The 20936-nt window shown below is 50.0% G+C and overlaps 1 protein-coding gene across 1 annotated transcript in view; it reads right to left on the bottom strand.

The window, feature by feature from the left end:
• Nucleotides 1-526: 526 nt before the first annotated feature.
• Nucleotides 527-20936, bottom strand: part of tmed10 (transmembrane p24 trafficking protein 10) — a 28443-nt gene continuing 8033 nt past the window's right edge. Inside the window, exons 2-5 of the mRNA XM_059954924.1 lie at nucleotides 19805-19925; nucleotides 18888-18961; nucleotides 18293-18419; nucleotides 527-2003 (exon numbers count right to left, since the gene is read on the bottom strand). Coding sequence (XP_059810907.1) covers nucleotides 1882-2003; nucleotides 18293-18419; nucleotides 18888-18961; nucleotides 19805-19925 — 444 coding nt within the window. The 3' untranslated portion in view covers nucleotides 527-1881. The remainder of the gene's footprint in view (nucleotides 2004-18292; nucleotides 18420-18887; nucleotides 18962-19804; nucleotides 19926-20936) is intronic.

The following is a 20936-nucleotide window of genomic DNA, read 5'->3' as shown; positions in this document are numbered from 1 at the left end:
CTGTGTTGGGTACAATCTGAACGTGTTCAAAAGGATTATTGCCTTTGGCCCCTCCCAAAATCTTCATCCCCTCATGGTCCTCAATCATCTCCCATTCATTCAAAACACCAGTGCAAATCAGCCCCCATTCTGCCAATGCCCACCTTGGCATTTGGCGGTGTTGGGGAGGAGGACGTAGCTGTCTTATCAGAAAGCCAATGGTTTCTTGCTGCATACAGGCACACGAAAGCTCTTCGTGCAACTCAAGCTGTCTTTCATTAAATACCTCAAAGGCCCCTGGAATTCCCTCCTTGGTGATGCAGGATTGGAGAACTAGTAGATTAACAGCAGTTAATTGGTGCTCAAGTGCTTGGATGGGAAAGGTTAGGAAACATGGGCCAAACACAGGCAGAGGGGACCAGCTTAGATGGCAAGCATGGGCCAGATGGGTTGAAGGGCATGTTTCCCAGCTCCTGACCATTTAGTACCATTTCCCATCATCCTCCCTGCCGCGGGCTCTGCCGCAAAACAGCCTCAAAAACACCACTCCAATTGAAAGAGAAATTTATTCTTACAGTTCCTGCACAAAACTATTCCAAATGAATGAAATGTTTTACAGTGAAAGATCACAGACCGACCCCCGGCACGTCGCACGCCCGCAGACTCTTCTCCCTCCTACTGACTGACCACATTATCGTCACCGCAGAGAAAATGCGAAACAAGCCTCAGGCGTGGGTTTCTCTCGCCCATCGAGTGCCTCACAACCTACACCTCCAACGGTGGTGGAGCCTGGCATCTCTTACCCTAGGCTGGATTGTAGGGGCAGCCAGACTTTAGTAAGGAGTAAGCTCTGCAAATTCATTCCCTCTTTTAAATCAATCTCTAGCACGAGCCCATCGGCCCATCGAGTCCAGGTAAACCCATTTACACAATTTCATTCTGCTGAATGCAATCGGGCGCTCAATTTCACTGAGGGTACGAGGGCAGTTGACTGCCTCATGTCGATATCTGCTCGACCTATGTAACTCTGGACAAGAGGTAGTGGGGCCCTCGCTGAAATTCACAGTGCATTACTGCATTCAACAGAATGGGGTTGTGTCAATGGGTGCCCGATGGTTTGCACCGACTCGATGGGCTGCAGGGCCGGTCTTGGTGCTCTGTATCTCTCAACAAAAAACAAAATGCCAACCTGCTTCAGTAACATGCTGGCTCCAGAGTGTGTAGAGCCAAGGAACTCACCCACGAGGGTTTTAAAAGCAGGGGCGGGGGGGGGGAGGGGGGAGGGTTGCCATTAAACAGAAGCGTTTGACCCAAGGGAAAAGTAGGTGACTTATACACAGCTGATAGGTGCAGTGACCCCTATAATAGATTCAGGTGAGGCAGCAAGTTAACTTAGTTCTCTTTGGGGTAATTATCTTGTTAAAAGACTACTGCAGATCCTTGCCCACTGCAAGATAATACCTTTATTTTGCAAGCTACTTGGAATTCCAGAAAATCTGCAGCTGGAAATCTGAGTCAAGAACAAAATACTGGTTAAAATCCCTTCTTTGTCGACCAGAGATGGTGACAGATCCTCTCTACGGGCACTGGCTTTGCCAGCGTTCTGTTTTTGAGGCAGACCCTCAGCCTGCGGAAATAAGTTTCTACAAAATTTCGCCCGAGGTCCTTTGCTCATCTTTTCCGTGGGGAGCGATCTAGTCCAAGTGGTAGATGAAGTTTAATGTCCGTTCACAAGATTCAGAATGTCCTCCGCCCCAGCCAAGGGCCAATTATCGACCCCAGTGTTGTAAATTAACACACAGCACGTGCTCAGAACACTTAAAGCATCCCATTTAATACAAAACAGTGATAAATTGCCCCCTCCAACCCAGACACACATACACACAAACTCCCCGATCGGCTTTACTCGATGAGTTTCTTGGCTTTGAAGAAACGACGAAGGTAGAAAACCTGCCAGGTGGCCAGTCCAACCAGACAACACATAGAAAAGATGCTGAAGTAGAGAACGCGGGCACTGGTCGACTCTGCAGAAACAAAGCAGCTTGTCAATTGTGACGGCAACTTTTAACTGTGCATTTATTAGTCATTTCCCCAGACTGACACAGCACCCGACAACACCAGTTATACTTCAAATCCTTTCCATTGCAGACCTTGCCAATGAAGCCTTCGGTTGATGGGATTAAAAAAGGCTGGGAACCCCTGCTGCCAAGTATCCTTTGCGCCTCCTCCCTGCAAGTTCCCTCGCCCAAAATCATCCTGTACACTCATCCTGCAAATTCCTCTCAGAGCTCATCGCACCATCGGTGACCAAGATTGAAAGGCTCAATGGGGCAAGTTGTGCTGGTCGTGGCTGGGTCTTCAGTCCTCTGCTGGATGCCAGGGAGAATTAGAAACCCCATCCGTTGAAACTATGTCGGCAAATTTGATATCAGGAATGGGGCAAGTTGATTAATCAACAATTTCTATGCATTACATCACTTTTCAATATTCAGTAAGTTTTAATCAATTAGTTTTCTTAATTTACAATTTTAATATCATTAAATGATTCAGCACATTATACATTCAGTAAAACCATAAGACATAGGAGCAGAATTAGGCCATTCAGCCCATTCAGTCTGTTCTACCATCCCATCATGGCCGATTTATTATCTCTCAACCCCATTCTCTTGCCTACTCCCCGTAACCTTGGACACCCCCATTAATCAACAACCTGCAAAGCTCCACTTTAAATACACTTAATGACTTGCCCCCGCAGTTGTCTGTGAATTCCGTATATTCACCAGTCTCATCTCTGTTCTGAGGCTGTAAAATGTCTCTCAGATATGAGATGAGTTCCTTTCCTCACTCTCACTCCCCACCAAGGTAGGCCGGGAATTCAGGAATCGGGCAATACCAGTCTAAGGCCTCACAAAAGCAGGTGTGGTGAGGCAGACCTGGCTTCACTCAGAAACAGCAAACCCCCGCTGACAACCCTTGTTCTCTGTACCCAGATCTTGGTCACAGATGCTCGAGGCTGACCACCTCTCCGAGTGACTCTATAACCCAGCACCATGTCTGATAGCTCGGGGGAATATGGGGGTGGAGGGGGGGGTAAGAGAGATGTCAGGATTTCACACACAAGTCATTTACCCACAATGCCGTGCAAGATCTTTTAACTACTCCAAGGTCAATCGAACCCTTCCCTCCCACGTAATTCTCCCTTTTGCTTTCATCCATGTGCCTATCCAAGAGTCCGTAAAAATTCCCTCGCGTATCTGCCTCCAACACCACCCCGATGCACGTTCCAGTCACTCGGCACTAGACGTTGACTCCCTCTCTCATAATCTCACACACCCCTATCGAGTCACTCTCATCCTCCTTCAGCCCAGAGAAGGCCAAGCTTGCTCGACCTCCCACAGTTACGAATGCACCCTGCCCAGTTTACAAAGCCTGCCGATTCAGCATACGAACTAGGAGCAGGAGTCGGCCATCCGGCCCGTTGAGCCTGCTCCACCATTCAATAAGTCATGGCTGATCTGGCCACGGACTCATCTCCACCTCCCTGTCATTTCCCCATAACACAGAAAGCCTGCAGCACAACTTAGGCCCTTCAGTCCACAAAGCTGGCCCAAACATGTCCTTACTTTAGGAATTACCTGCGGTTACCCATAGCCTTCTATTTTTCTAAGCTCCATGTACCTATCCAGGAGTTTCTTAGACCCTATCATATCAGCCTCTTCTCTTAACCCTTAAATGCCCTACTCTGCAAAAATCGATCCAACTTGTCTGAAATATATTTACTGAGGGAGCCTCCACTGCTTCATTGGGCAGAGAATTCCACAGATTCACCACTCTCTGGAAAAGCAGCTCCTCCTCATCTCCGTCCTAAATCTACTTCCCCGAATTTTGAGACCATGTCCTCTAGTTCTTGTCTCACCTACCAGTGGAAACAACTTTCCTGCCTCCATCTCTTTCATAATCTTATCTGTTTCTATAAGATCTCCTCTCATTCTTCTGAACTCCAGTGAATACAGTCCCAGGTGACTCAACCTCTCCTCATAGTCTAACCCCTTCATCCCTGGAATCAACCTGGTGAACCTCCTCTGCACCGCCTCCAAAACCAGTATATCCTTCCTCAAGTACGGAGACCAGAACTACACGCAGTTCTCCAGGTGCAGCCTCACCAGAACCCTGTACAGTTGCAGCATGACCTCCCTGCTCTTCAATTCAATCCCTCCAGCAATGAAGGCCGACATCCCATTTGCCTTCTCGACAGCCTGCTGTACCTGCAAACCAACCTTTTGTGATTTAAGCACAGGCACTCCCAAGTGTTCCTGCACAGCAGCATGAGGCAATCTTTTTTACCATTTAAATTATAATCTGCTCTTTCATTTTTCCTCCCAAAGTGGATGATCTCACATTTCCCAACATTGTACTCCGTCTGCCAGACCCTTGCCCACTCACTTAACCTATCCATGTCTCTCTGCAGACTCTCCGCATCCTCTGCACATTTTGCTTTTCCATTCAATTCAGTATCATCAGCAAACATAGATGCATTACACATGGTCCCCTCTTCCAGATCATTAATGTGAACAACTGCAGGCCCAGCAACAAACCTGTGACACACTGCTCCCCATTGATTACCAACCAGAGTAACTCCCATATATCCCAACTCTCTTTCTATTGGTTAACCAATCCTCTATTCACCCAACTCTTTACTTTATTGTCACCAAACAATTGATACTAGAGCGTACAATCATCACAGTTATATTTGATTCTGGGCTTCGCGCTCCCTGAAGTACAAATCGAAGTAAATATAATAAAAATTTAAATTATAAATCATAATTCGAAAATAGAAAAGGGAAAGTAAGGTAGTGCAAGTCAGGTCCGGATATTTGGAAGGTACAGCCCAGATCCGGGTCAGGATCCGTTCAGCAGTCTTATCACAGTTGGAAGGAGCTGTTCCCAAATCTGGCCGTACGAATCTTCAAGCTCCTGAACCGTCTCCCGGAGGGAAGAGGGACAAGAAGTGTGTTGGCTGGGTGGGTCGTGTCCTTGATTATCCTGGCAACACTGCTCCGACAGCGTGCGGTGTAAAGTGAGTCCAAGGATGGAAGATTGGTTTGTGTGATGTGCTGGGCTATGTTCACGATCTTTTGCAGCTTCTTCCAGTCTTGGACAGGACAACTTCCATACCAGGTTGTGATGCACCCTAGAAGAATGCTTTCTACGGTGCACCTATAAAAATCAGTGAGGATTTTAGGGGGCAGGCCAAATTTCTTCAGCTTTCTCAGGAAGTAAAGACGCTGGTGGGCCTTCTTGGCAGTGGACTCTGCTTGGTTAGACCAAGTCAGGTCACCCTATATCTTGTGGATAAGTCTTTTATGTGGCTTCTTATCGAACGCCTTCTGGAAATCCAAATAAATAAGGCCCACCTGTTCCCCTCTATCCACTGCACTCGTTATACCCTCAAAGAACTCCAGTAAGTTTGTCAAACAAGACCTGTCTTTGCTGAATCCATGCTGCGTCTGCCTGGTGGATCCATTTCTCTCCAGATGCCTCACTAATTTTTCTTTAATGATAGCTTCAAACTTTATCCCAACTACGACGTTAAACGAACTGGCCTTTTGTTATCTGCCAGTTACCTGCCTTTTGACTACATCCTTTTTTGAACAGTGGGGTGACCTTCCAATCCACTGGGACCTGCCCAGAATCCAGAGAATTCTGGTAAATTTTTACCAAAGCCTCTGTTATAACATCTGCCAGTTCTTTCAGCACCCTGAACCAGGGGATTTATCTATGTTCAAGCCCACAAGCTTGCTCAGCACTACCCCTTTAGTGATAACTATTGTATTGAGGTCCTCACCTCCCATCGCATCCATAACATCTCACTTTGGTACCTTAGGTGCTTCCTCCCGCGTGAAGACCAACACAAAATACTCATTCAAAGCCTTGGCTATTTCCTCATTACCCAATATCAATTCCCCCTTCTCCTCCTCCAAGGGACCTACATTCACTTCAGCCACCCTTTTCCACTTTATATAAAAACTTTTACCATCTGTTTTTTATATTTTGTGCTATTTATTTTCATAATCTAGCTTCACTTTCTTTATTGCCCGCTTAACAGTTCTTTCGTTGCTTTTTAAAGTTTTCCCAATCTTCCAGTTTCCTACTACTCTTGGTAACTTTGTACACACAAGCTTTTAGTTTGATGCCTTCTTTTATTTCCTCAGTTATCCAAGGCTGGCTCTCCCCACACTTACTGTCCCCAACTGCAACATTCTTCTGTTGAGCACTGTGAAAAATCTCTTTGAAAGTCTTCCACGGTTCCTCAACTGCCCCATCATATAGCCCATGTTCCTAGTCTATCCCTCATCCCATATGTACGAGAAACTCAACCACACTGTGATCACTCTTTCCAAGAGGATCCGTAACTACAAGATCACTATTTTTACCTGTCTCACTGCACAGGACCAGATCTGAGATAGTATGTTCCCTTGTGGATTCAGTAACATGCGGTTCAAGAAAGCCACCATGGATGCAATCGATGGAGTGCTCCTCAAGACTGCATTGACCAACTTGATTCACCCAATGTGCAAGTTAAGCCCCCCGTGATAACTGCTGTTCCATTCTTACATGCCTCAGATGTGTCTCTGTTTATGACCTGTGCCACAGTAATGTTCTTAATCAGCAGCTGATAGACAACGCCCACCAGTGCCTTTTTCCCTTTACTGTTCCTACTCTCCACCCAGACAGATTCAACATTCTGCTCCTGAGATCTTATATCATCTCTCACTAACACCCTGATCTCATCTTGAATTCAGAGCATTACCCGTCCCCCGTGCCTTCCTGATATCCTTGGATATTTAATTCCCAGTCCTCTCCACCCTGCAACCACGTCTCTGTAATGGCCACTAATCAAACCCCCTTGTACTGATTTGTACCACGAGGTCACTGACCTTGTTTCGAATACAACAAGCATGCAAAATACTTGCCCTTACAGTCATCGTGCTTTTAAAATCTTGTAACCTTTCACTCTTCTGCACTTGACTTTTATTCACTCCAATCTTTTCCCTATCTTTTATCTTTTTTCTTTATCTTTATCCACACTTTGCTTTTTGTTTAAACTTTATCCGTAATTCTCCAATCTGTTCAACCCCCCCCCCCACTATTTAATTTAAAACTCTATCCACAGCCCTAGATATGCAATTTACTAGGATCCACATCTCATCACGATTCAAGTGGATCCCATCCCAGTGGCAGAGCTCCCTCCTTCCACAATTTCCCATGAATTCAAACCCACTTCTCCCACACCAATCCCTGAGCCATGCATTTAACTCTCTAATCTCTTTGACCCTATGCCAATTTGTAAGTGGCTCAGGGAGTAATCCAGGATTACTACCTTTTTGGTTCTACTTTTTTAATTTAGTCCCTAGCTGCTCAAATTCCATCAGCAGAACCTCTTCCCTCTTTCTACACATGTCCTTGGTACCTGCATGGACCATGGCAACTGTGTCTTTCCCCTCCCAATGCAAATTCCTCTGCAGGTCAGATGAGACGTCCTGAAACCAGGCACCAGGGAGGCAACACAGCCATCAGGACACTCTTTTCACAACAGAGAACTCTGTCTATTCCCCTGACTACACTATCCCCAATTACCACTCTACTGTCTATTCCCCTGACTACACTATCCCCAATTACCACTCTACTGTCTATTCCCCTGACTACACTATCCCCAATTACCACTCTACTGTCTATTCCTGACTATACTATCCCCAATTACCACTCTACTGTCTATTCCTGACTATACTATCCCCAATTACCACTCTACTGTCTATTCCCAAGTATACTATCCCCAATTACCACTTTAATGTCTATTCCCGACTACACTATCCCCAATTACCACTCTACTGTCTATTCCCCTGACTATACTATCCCCAATTACCACTCTACTGTCTATTCCCCTGACTATACTATCCCCAATTACCACTCTACTGTCTATTCCCCTGACTATACTATCCCCAATTACCACCTTAATGTCTATTCCCCTGACTATACTATCCCCAATTACCACTCTACTGTCCATTCCTGACTACACTATCCCCAATTACCACTCTACTGTCCATTCCCGACTACACTATCCCCAATTACCACTCTACTGTCTATTCCCCTGACTATACTATCCCCAATTACCACTTTAATGTTTATTCCCCTGACTATACTATCCCCAATTACCACTCTACTGTCTATTCCCGAGTATACAATCCCCAATTACCACTCTACTGTCTATTCCCGAGTATACTATCCCCAATTACCACTCTACTGTCTATTCCCAAGTATACTATCCCCAATTACCACTCTACTGTCTATTCCCCTGACCATACTATCCCCAATTACCACTCTACTGTCTATTCCCGACTACGCTATCCCCAATTACCACTCCACTGTAACCCATCCAAACCTCCACGGTCAGTAACCCATCCACACAATCCAAACCTCCACGGTCAGTAACCCATCCACACAATCCAAACCTCCACGGTCAGTAACCCATCTACACAATCCAAACCTCCACGGTCAGTAACCCATCTACACAATCCAAACCTCCACGGTCAGTAACCCATCTACACAATCCAAACCTCCACGGTCAGTAACCCATCCACACAATACAAAGCTCCACGGTCAGTAGCCCATCGATACAATCCAAACCTCCACGGTCAGTAACCCACCAACACAATCCAAATCTCCACAGTCAGTAGCCCATCTACACAATCCAAACGTCCACGGCAAGTAGCCCATCCACACAATCCAAACCTCCACGGTCAGTAACCCACCAACACAATCCAAATCTCCACGGTCAGTAGCCCATCTACACAATCCAAACGTCCACGGCCAGTAGCCCATCCACACAATCCAAACCTCCACGGTCAGTAACCCATCTACACAATCCAAGCCTCCACGGTCAGTAGCCCATCGACACAATCCAAACCTCCACGGCCAGTAGCCCATCGACACAATCCAAACCACCACGGTCAGTAACCCATCCACACAATCCAAACGTCCACGGCCAGTAGCCCATCCACACAATCCAAACCTCCACGGTCAGTAGCCCATCCACACAATCCAAACCTCCACGGTCAGTAACCCATCTACACAATCCAAACCTCCACGGTCAGTAACCCATCTACACAATCCAAACCTCCACGGTCATTAACCCATCAACACAATCCAAACCTCCACGGTCAGTAACCCATCTACACAATCCAAACCTCCACGGTCAGTAACCCATCTACACAATCCAAACCTCCACGGTCAGTAACCCATCTACACAATCCAAACCTCCACGGTCAGTAACCCATCTACACAATCCAAACCTCCACGGTCAGTAACCCATCCACACAATCCAAACCTCCACGGTCAGTAGCCCATCCACACAATCCAAACCTCCACGGTCAATAACCCATCCACACAATCCAAACCTCCACGGTCAGTAACCCATCCACACAATCCAAACCTCCACGGTCAGTGACCCATCCACACAATCCAAACCTCCACGATCAGTGACCCATCCACACAATCCGAACCTCCACGGTCAGTGACCCATCTACACAATCCGAACCTCCACGGGCAGTGACCCATCTACACAATCCGAACCTCCACGGGCAGTGACCCATCTACACAATCCAAACCTCCACGGTCAGTAACCCATCTACACAATCCAAACCTCCACGGCCAGTAACCCATCAATACAATCCAAACCTCCACGGTCAGTAACCCATCTACACAATCCAAATCACCACGGTCAGTGACCCATCTACACAATCCAAACCTCCACGGTCAGTGACTAATCTACACAATCCAAACCTCCACGGTCAGTGACCCATCTACACAATCCAAACCTCCACGGTCAGTGACCCATCCACACAATCCAAACCTCCACGGTCAGTAACCCATCTACACAATCCAAACCTCCACGGTCAGTAACCCATCAACACAATCCAAACCTCCACAGTCAGTAACCCATCAACACAATCCAAACCTCCACGGTCAGTAACCCATCAACACAATCCAAACCTCCACGGTCAGTAACCCATCCACAAAATCCCAACCTCCACGGTCAGTAACCCATCCACACAATCCAAACCTCCACGGCCAGTAACCCATCCACACAATCCAAACCGACACGGCCAGTAACCCATCCACACAATCCAAAACTCCAGGGTCAGTAACCCATCCACACAATCCAAAACTCCAGGGTCAGTAACCCATCTACACAATCCAAACCTCCAGGGTCAGTAACCCATCTACACAATCCAAACCTCCACGGTCATGAACCCATCTACACAATCCAAACCTCCACGGTCAGTAACCCATCTACACAATCCAAACCTCCACGGTCAGTAGCCCATCCACACAAACCAAACCTCCACGGTCAGTAACCCATCCACACAAACCAAACCTCCACTGTCAGTAACCCATCCACACAATCCCAACCTCCACGGTCAGTAACCCATCTACACAATCCAAACCTCCACGGTCAGTAACCCATCTACACAATCCAAACCTCCACGGTCAGTAACCCATCAACACAATCCAAACCTCCACGGTCAGTAACCCATCCGCACAATCCAAACCTCAACGGCCAGTAGCCCATCCGCACAATCCAAACCTCCACGGCCAGTAACCCATCCGCACAATCCAAACCTCCACGGCCAGTAACCCATCAACACAATCCAAACCTCCACGGTCAGTGACCCATCTGCACCATCCAAACCTCCACGGTCAGTGACCCATCTGCACAATCCCAACCTCCACGGTCAGTGACCCATCTACACAATCCCAACCTCCACGGTCAGTGACCCATCTACACAATCCCAACCTCCACGGTCAGTAACCCATCTACACAATCCAAACCTCCACGGCCAGTAACCCATCTACACAATCCAAACCTCCACGGTCAGTGACCCATCTGCACCATCCAAACCTCCACGGTCAGTGACCCATCTGCACAATCCCAACCTCCACGGTCAGTGACCCATCTACACAATCCCAACCTCCACGGTCAGTGACCCATCTACACAATCCCAACCTCCACGGTCAGTAACCCATCTACACAATCCAAACCTCCACGGTCAGTAGCCCATCTGCACCATCCAAACCTCCACGGTCAGTGACCCATCTGCACAATCCCAACCTCCACGGTCAGTGACCCATCTGCACAATCCCAACCTCCACGGTCAGTAACCCATCCACACAATCCCAACCTCCACGGTCAGTAACCCATCCACACAATCCCAACCTCCACGGTCAGTAACCCATCCACACATTCCCAACCTCCACGGTCAGTAACCCTTCTACACAATCCAAACCTCCACGGTCAGTAACCCATCTACACAATCCAAACCTCCACGGTCAGTAACCCATCTACACAATCCAAACCTCCACGGTCAGTAACCCATCCACACAATCCAAACCTCCACGGTCAGTAACCCATCCACACAATCCAAACCTCCACGGTCAGTAACCCATCCACACAATCCAAACCTCCACGGTCAGTAACCCATCTACACAATCCAAACCTCCACGGTCAGTAACCCATCTACACAATCCAAACCTCCACGGTCAGTAACCCATCTACACAATCCAAACCTCCACGGTCAGTAACCCATCTACACCATCCAAACCTCCACGGTCAGTGACCCATCTACACCATCCAAACCTCCACGGTCAGTGACCCATCTACACAATCCAAAGCTCGACGGTCAGTAGCCCATCCACACAATCCAAAGCTCGACGGTCAGTAGCCCATCCACACAATCCAAACCTCCACGGTCAGTAACCCATCCACACAATCCAAACCTCCACGGTCAGTGACCCATCTACACAATCCAAACCTCCACGGTCAGTAACCCATCCACACAATCCAAACCTCTACGGTCAGTAACCCATCCACACAATCCAAACCTCCACGGTCAGTAGCCCATCTACACAATCCAAACCTCCACGGTCAGTAGCCCATCTGCACCATCCAAACCTCCACGGTCAGTGACCCATCTGCACAATCCCAACCTCCACGGTCAGTGACCCATCTGCACAATCCCAACCTCCACGGTCAGTAACCCATCTACACAATCCCAACCTCCACGGTCAGTAACCCATCTACACAATCCCAACCTCCACGGTCAGTAACCCATCCACACAATCCCAACCTCCACGGTCAGTAACCCATCCACACAATCCCAACCTCCACGGTCAGTAACCCTTCTACACAATCCAAATCACCACGGTCAGTGACCCATCTACACAATCCAAAGCTCCACGGTCAGTGACCAATCTACACAATCCAAACCTCCACGGTCAGTGACCCATTTACACAATCCAAACCTCCACGGTCAGTAGCCTATCCACACAATCCAAACCTCCACGGTCAGTAACCCATCTACACAATCCAAACCTCCACGGTCAGTAACCCATCAACACAATCCAAACCTCCACAGTCAGTAACCCATCCACACAATCCAAACCTACACGGCCAGTAACCCATCCACACAATCCAAACCTCCAGGGTCAGTAACCCATCTACACAATCCAAACCTCCAGGGTCAGTAGCCCATCTACACAATCCAAACCTCCACAGTCATGAACCCATCTACACAATCCAAACCTCCACGGTCAGTAACCCATCTACACAATCCAAACCTCCACGGTCAGTAGCCCATCCACACAATCCAAACCTCCACGGTCAGTAACCCATCCACACAAACCAAACCTCCACGGTCAGTAACCCATCCACACAATCCCAACCTCCACGGTCAGTAACCCATCAACACAATCCAAACCTCCACGGTCAGTAACCCATCGACACAATCCCAACCTCCACGGTCAGTAACCCATCCACACAATCCCAACCTCCACGGTCAGTAACCCATCGACACAATCCAAACCTCCACGGTCAGTGACCCATCGACACAATCCCAACCTCCACGGTCAGTGACCCATCGACACAATCCCAACCTCCACGGTCAGTGACCCATCGACACAATCCAAACCTCCACGGTCAGTAACCCATCTACACAATCCAAACCTCCACGATCAGTAGCCCATCCACACAATCCAAACCTCCATGGACAGTAACCCATCTACACAATCCCAACCTACACGGTCAGTAACCCATCCACACAATCCAAACCTCCACGGTCAGTAACCCATCCACACAATCCAAACCTCCACGGCCAGTAGCCCATCCGCACAATCCAAACCTCCACGGCCAGTAGCCCATCCGCACAATCCAAACCTCCAGGGTCAGTAACCCATCTACACAATCCAAACCTCCAGGGTCAGTAACCCATCTACACAATCCAAACCTCCACAGTCATGAACCCATCTACACAATCCAAACCTCCACGGTCAGTAACCCATCCACACAATCCAAACCTCCACGGTCAGTAGCCCATCCACACAATCCAAACCTCCACGGTCAGTAACCCATCCACACAAACCAAACCTCCACGGTCAGTAACCCATCTACACAATCCAAACCTCCACGGTCAGTAACCCATCTACACAATCCAAACCTCCACGGTCAGTAACCCATCAACACAATCCAAACCTCCACGGTCAGTAACCCATCGACACAATCCCAACCTCCACGGTCAGTAACCCATCCACACAATCCCAACCTCCACGGTCAGTAACCCATCGACACAATCCAAACCTCCACGGTCAGTGACCCATCGACACAATCCCAACCTCCACGGTCAGTGACCCATCGACACAATCCCAACCTCCACGGTCAGTGACCCATCGACACAATCCAAACCTCCACGGTCAGTAGCCCATCCGCACAATCCAAACCTCCACGGCCAGTAGCCCATCCGCACAATCCAAACCTCCACGGTCAGTAGCCCATCCACAGAATCCAAACCTCCACGGTCAGTAACCCATCCACACAATCCAAACATCCACGGTCAGTAACCCATCCACACAATCCAAACCTCCACGGTCAGTAACCCATCGACACAATCCAAACCTCCACGGCCAGTAGCCCATCCGCACAATCCAAACCTCCACGGCCAGTAGCCCATCCGCACAATCCAAACCTCCACGGTCAGTAGCCCATCCACAGAATCCAAACCTCCACGGTCAGTAACCCATCCACACAATCCAAACCTCCACGGTCAGTAACCCATCCACACAATCCAAACCTCCACGGTCAGTAACCCATCCACACAATCCAAACCTCCACGGTCAGTAACCCATCCACACAATCCAAACCTCCACGGTCAGTAGCCCATGCACACAATCCAAACCTCCACGGCCAGTAGCCCATGCGCACAATCCAAACCTCCACGGCCAGTAGCCCATGCGCACAATCCAAACCTCCACGGCCAGTAGCCCATGCGCACAATCCAAACCTCCACGGCCAGTAGCCCATGCGCACAATCCAAACCTCCACGGCCAGTAGCCCATGCGCACAATCCAAACCTCCACGGCCAGTAGCCCATGCGCACAATCCAAACCTCCACGGCCAGTAGCCCATGCGCACAATCCAAACCTCCACGGCCAGTAGCCCATGCGCACAATCCAAACCTCCACGGCCAGTAGCCCATGCGCACAATCCAAACCTCCACGGCCAGTAGCCCATGCGCACAATCCAAACCTCCACGGCCAGTAGCCCATGCGCACAATCCAAACCTCCACGGCCAGTAGCCCATGCGCACAATCCAAACCTCCACGGTCAGTAGCCCATCTACACAATCCAAACCTCCACGGTCAGTAACCCATCTACACAATCCAAACCTCCACGGTCAGTAGCCCATCTACACAATCCAAACCACCACGGTCAGTAACCCATCTACACAATCCAAACCTCCACGGTCAGTGACCCATCTGCACCATCCAAACCTCCACGGTCAGTGACCCATCTGCACAATCCCAACCTCCACGGTCAGTGACCCATCTACACAATCCCAACCTCCACGGTCAGTGACCCATCTACACAATCCCAACCTCCACGGTCAGTAACCCATCTACACAATCCAAACCTCCACGGTCAGTAGCCCATCTGCACCATCCAAACCTCCACGGTCAGTGACCCATCTGCACAATCCCAACCTCCACGGTCAGTGACCCATCTGCACAATCCCAACCTCCACGGTCAGTAACCCATCCACACAATCCCAACCTCCACGGTCAGTAACCCATCCACACAATCCCAACCTCCACGGTCAGTAACCCATCCACACATTCCCAACCTCCACGGTCAGTAACCCTTCTACACAATCCAAACCTCCACGGTCAGTAACCCATCTACACAATCCAAACCTCCACGGTCAGTAACCCATCTACACAATCCAAACCTCCACGGTCAGTAACCCATCCACACAATCCAAACCTCCACGGTCAGTAACCCATCCACACAATCCAAACCTCCACGGTCAGTAACCCATCCACACAATCCAAACCTCCACGGTCAGTAACCCATCTACACAATCCAAACCTCCACGGTCAGTAACCCATCTACACAATCCAAACCTCCACGGTCAGTAACCCATCTACACAATCCAAACCTCCACGGTCAGTAACCCATCTACACCATCCAAACCTCCACGGTCAGTGACCCATCTACACCATCCAAACCTCCACGGTCAGTGACCCATCTACACAATCCAAAGCTCGACGGTCAGTAGCCCATCCACACAATCCAAAGCTCGACGGTCAGTAGCCCATCCACACAATCCAAACCTCCACGGTCAGTAACCCATCCACACAATCCAAACCTCCACGGTCAGTGACCCATCTACACAATCCAAACCTCCACGGTCAGTAACCCATCCACACAATCCAAACCTCTACGGTCAGTAACCCATCCACACAATCCAAACCTCCACGGTCAGTAGCCCATCTACACAATCCAAACCTCCACGGTCAGTAGCCCATCTGCACCATCCAAACCTCCACGGTCAGTGACCCATCTGCACAATCCCAACCTCCACGGTCAGTGACCCATCTGCACAATCCCAACCTCCACGGTCAGTAACCCATCTACACAATCCCAACCTCCACGGTCAGTAACCCATCTACACAATCCCAACCTCCACGGTCAGTAACCCATCCACACAATCCCAACCTCCACGGTCAGTAACCCATCCACACAATCCCAACCTCCACGGTCAGTAACCCTTCTACACAATCCAAACCTCCAAGGTCAGTAACCCATCTACACAATCCAAACCTCCACGGTCAGTAACCCATCTACACAATCCAAACCTCCACGGTCAGTAACCCATCTACACAATCCAAACCTCCACGGTCAGTAACCCATCCACACAATCCAAACCTCCACGGTCAGTAACCCATCCACACAATCCAAACCTCCACGGTCAGTAACCCATCTACACAATCCAAACCTCCACGGTCAGTAACCCATCTACACAATCCAAACCTCCACGGTCAGTAACCCATCTACACAATCCAAACCTCCACGGTCAGGAACCCATCTACACCATCCAAACCTCCACGGTCAGTGACCCATCTACACCATCCAAACCTCCACGGTCAGTGACCCATCTACACAATCCAAAGCTCGACGGTCAGTAGCCCATCCACACAATCCAAAGCTCGACGGTCAGTAGCCCATCCACACAATCCAAACCTCCACGGTCAGTAACCCATCCACACAATCCAAACCTCCACGGTCAGTGACCCATCTACACAATCCAAACCTCCACGGTCAGTGACCCATCCACACAATCCAAACCTCCACGGTCAGTAACCCATCCACACAATCCAAACCTCCACGGTCAGTAACCCATCGACACAATCCAAACCTCCACGGTCAGTAACCCATCCACACAATCCCAACCTCCACGGTCAGAAACCCATCCACACAATCCCAACCTCCACGGTCAGTAACCCTTCTACACAATCCAAACCTCCACGGTCAGTAACCCATCTGCACAATCCAAACCTCCACGGTCAGTAACCCATCCACACAATCCAAACCTCCACGGTCAGTGACCCATCCACACAATCCAAACCTCCACGGTCAGTGACCCATCCACACAATCCGAACCTCCACGGGCAGTGACCCATCTACACAATCCGAACCTCCACGGGCAGTAACCTATCTACACAATCCAAACCTCCACGGCCAGTAAACCATCAATACAATCCAAACCTCCACGGTCAGTAGCCCATCTACACAATCCAAACCTCCACGGTCAGTAGTCCATCTACACAATCCTAACCTCCACGGTCAGTAGTCCATCTACACAATCCAAACCTCCACGGTCAGTAACCCATCTACACAATCCAAACCTCCACGGTCAGTGACCCATCTGCACCATCCAAACCTCCACGGTCAGTGACCCATCTGCACAATCCCAACCTCCACGGTCAGTGACCCATCTACACAATCCCAACCTCCACGGTCAGTAACCCATCCACACAATCCAAACCTCCACGGTCAGTAGCCCATGTGCAAAATCCAAACCTCCACGGTCAGTAGCCCATGTGCACAATCCAAACCTCCACGGCCAGTAGCCCTTGCGCACAATCCAAACCTCCACGGCCAGTAGCCCATGCGCACAATCCAAACCTCCACGGCCAGTAGCCCATCCGCACAATCCAAACCTCCACGGCCAGTAGCCCATCCGCACAATCCAAACCTCCACGGCCAGTAGCCCATCCGCACAATCCAAACCTCCAAGGCCAGTAGCCCATCCGCACAATCCAAACCTCCACGGTCAGTAGCCCATCCGCACAATCCAAACCTCCACGGTCAGTAACCCATCCGCACAATCCAAACCTCCACGGCCAGTAGCCCATGCGCACAATCCAAACCTCCACGGTCAGTAACCCATCCACACAATCCAAACCTCCACGGTCAGTAGCCCATCCGCACAATCCAAACCTCCACGGTCAGTAGCCCATCCGCACAATCCAAACCTCCACGGTCAGTAACCCATCCACACAATCCAAACCTCCACGGCCAGTAGCCCATGCGCACAATCCAAACCTCCACGGTCAGTAACCCATCCACACAATCCAAACCTCTCCAAGCTCAGAAATTCCCTTTTGAAACCTCCAAATCTCATCCCAATGTTCAGAAACTGCAGGCAAGTTCACGTTCTCTGTACCGTCCAAGTTCTCTGGTGATCAATTGTTTGGGGCCAGAGACCAGTTTATTTGCTTCCTGTGTGCCCACACTGCTGCCAGGGCTGCTGAGATTTTGTTTCACTCGTTGGAGAACTGCTACAGAGCAGGGGAGAGGACACTCAGGAGTAACAGCAGCGACCGCAACGCCACGGCGCACTCTCGGGAATAATGCTCTCACCATTCGTGTCCCGCATCTCCTCCTCCCGCTGCTTCATGTAGGCAAAGTCATTGACGATCGACTCTGACAGGTCCTCCAGCCGTCGCAGCTCCACCTCCAGGGGTTTCAGCTTCTCTGCCTTTGCAATCTGCCGGGCGAAGAGAGAGACTCAGAGACCGTCCAGCAGCAGGATGGAGCACATGAGTATCAGCCACAACCCAAAACATTACCCATGCGTGAGCAAAGCTGACGCCAGTGCACCGACAGAGTCTTTAACCGGGGGCCCCTACCGTGAACTGAGGGGTCCCTGCTGTTCTGCCCTCCTCACACCCCCCACATGAGTAAAACTCAGCCACTGACACAAAGAGTACCGGACAAAAGTGCTGGGAAGAAAGCAGACCAGACAGCAGGTATTGGGATGAATAAACAGTCCACAGTTTGGCCGAGACTGCATCCTCTGGAGGATCTCATCTTCAGGTTCTAGTTAGAAAGATTCCGTCCGTCCATACACACACACTCCGCCCCGACTGTACCAGAGACCCTCTCCCTGTGAGCACTTGCCCCGTCGATGTGCCCCCTCCACCACCCTGCCACTCACACCGCAGATGGAACTCACATCTTCATAGTTCTTGGCTTCCACCCCGTGCTTGGTGTTGAGGACAATCAGCTGGTCCGGTACCCGGAAGTGACCTGGGAACCAAACAGACACGATCAAACTGTTGTCCGTGGCCGTCTGTGTCGAGCCCCTCCCTCTAATGCCAAGGATGGCAAGCAGCAAAGCTCCCGGTGAGGTCAGTCCACAACATGGGGCGGACATGGTTCGAGAGGAACAGGTACAGTCATCTGCAAAAGTCCTCGACACACATATACATCGCTCGGGTGCCTGAGACTTTCACACAGTACCGTATTAGTCAACGTGGAGTGGAGAGCGAGTTTGTAAATCTGGCGGGAGCAAAGGATGTTGGGAATGGTGAGGGTGGAGCGCCGCGGGAGGGGTGTGGGACAGGGGGCAGGGAAGGAGTGTCAGGGACGGGTACAGACACACCCAGCCCTGAGACACCAGGCAAGGTCATTTGATTCCAAACAATCGGTTTATTGATCATTACAGAATCTCTCTGGTGCTTCCCTCTCCCTCCCCTCTCCCTTCCCCTTTTCCCAACCATGATTCCCCTCTCCCTGCCCCCTTCCCACTCTCAGTCCACAATAGAGACCCAGATCAGAATCAGGTTTATCATCACTCACACACGTCAGGAAATTTGTTTTTTTTTGTGTGACAGCAGTACAGTGCAATAAAAAATTACTACAGTACTGTGCAAAAGTCTTATGCACACACAGTTCTGTAAAAAATTTATGCTCTCTGCTCCACGTTGACAAATACAGGACTGTGCAAAAGTCTCGGCACCCTGGTGATATACATGTGCCTATGACTTTTGCACAGTACTGTAGTTTTTCCCGTTATTCTCTTCACTACCCCCCTCCACCCGCAGACCTTGCACAGCCCGATTTGCACTCGCACGCTCTTCCTCCACCCACCTGCCGGCAGCCGGCTCTCAAAGCAGATCTCGAACATGTCATAGTCGTCGGTGGTGAAGGCAAACTTGCCCTTGCTCGCCTCCTCCTTGGAGTATAGAATGTGTCCAGAGGAATCCGTCACCTGGGAGAGGGGGCAAGGCAGGAATTAATACCCTACACTCACCACCCCACTCCTCCTCAAACTACCCCAAATTCCCAACGTCAACCCAACCTCGTTCTTCAGGTAGGTACAGAGGAGATGTCGGCGGAAGTTGTTTTACTCAGAGAGTGGTGAGAGTGTGGAATGGGCTGCCGGTGGCTGTGGTGGAGGCAGATACTATAGGGTCTTTTCAGAGACTCCTCAATAGGTACATGGAGCTCAGAAAAATAGAGGGCTATGGGTAAGCCTGGGTAATTTGTAAGGTAGGGACATGTTCGGCAGAGCTCTGTGGAACGAAGGGCCTGTACTGTGCTGCAGGTTTTCCGTGTTCTTCCTGCCGCAGCTGACCAAAGCCCCGCCCCACCCCGAGGATCTCAGACCCAGAATTTGATTCAACTCTGAGCTCTTCAATCCTCACTGGGCTTTGCAGATCACAAACATGTCAGTCGTCTGCGGCGAAGACAAACTTTCCCCTGCCATTCTCCACCTTGCAGCGCAGATTATCAGAGGCCATTCTAACTGGCCGGGGAACCCGCACAGGCTCAGATAAAGCTGCAATAAGTTGCATCCACACATCGTGGATCAATGCCTCAAAACAGGCAGCATCCCTCACCCAGGACATGCCCTCTCCTCATCGCTACCACCAGGGAGGAGGCACACACTCAGCGATTCTGGAACAGCTTCTTCCCCTCTGCCATCCGATTTCTGAACAGACAATACCTCACCAACACACACAAAATGCTGGTGGAACACAGCAGGCCAGGCAGCATCTACAGGGAGAAGCGCTGTCGACGTTTCGGGCCGAGACCCTTCGTCAGGACAGACAACACACACAAAATGCTGGTGGAACACAGCAGGCCAGGCAGCATCTACAGGGAGAAGCGCTGTCGACGTTCCGGGCCGAGACCCTTCGTCAGGACAGACAACACACACAATGCTGGTGGAACACAGCAGGCCAGGCAGCATCTACAGGGAGAAGTGCTGTCGACGTTC

The sequence above is a fragment of the Hypanus sabinus genome, chromosome 31 (genome assembly GCF_030144855.1).
Source record: "Hypanus sabinus isolate sHypSab1 chromosome 31, sHypSab1.hap1, whole genome shotgun sequence".
NCBI classification, from domain to species: domain Eukaryota; kingdom Metazoa; phylum Chordata; class Chondrichthyes; order Myliobatiformes; family Dasyatidae; genus Hypanus; species Hypanus sabinus.
Note: the sequence above shows the minus strand (reverse complement) of the source record. Positions and strands in the feature narration are given on the sequence as shown.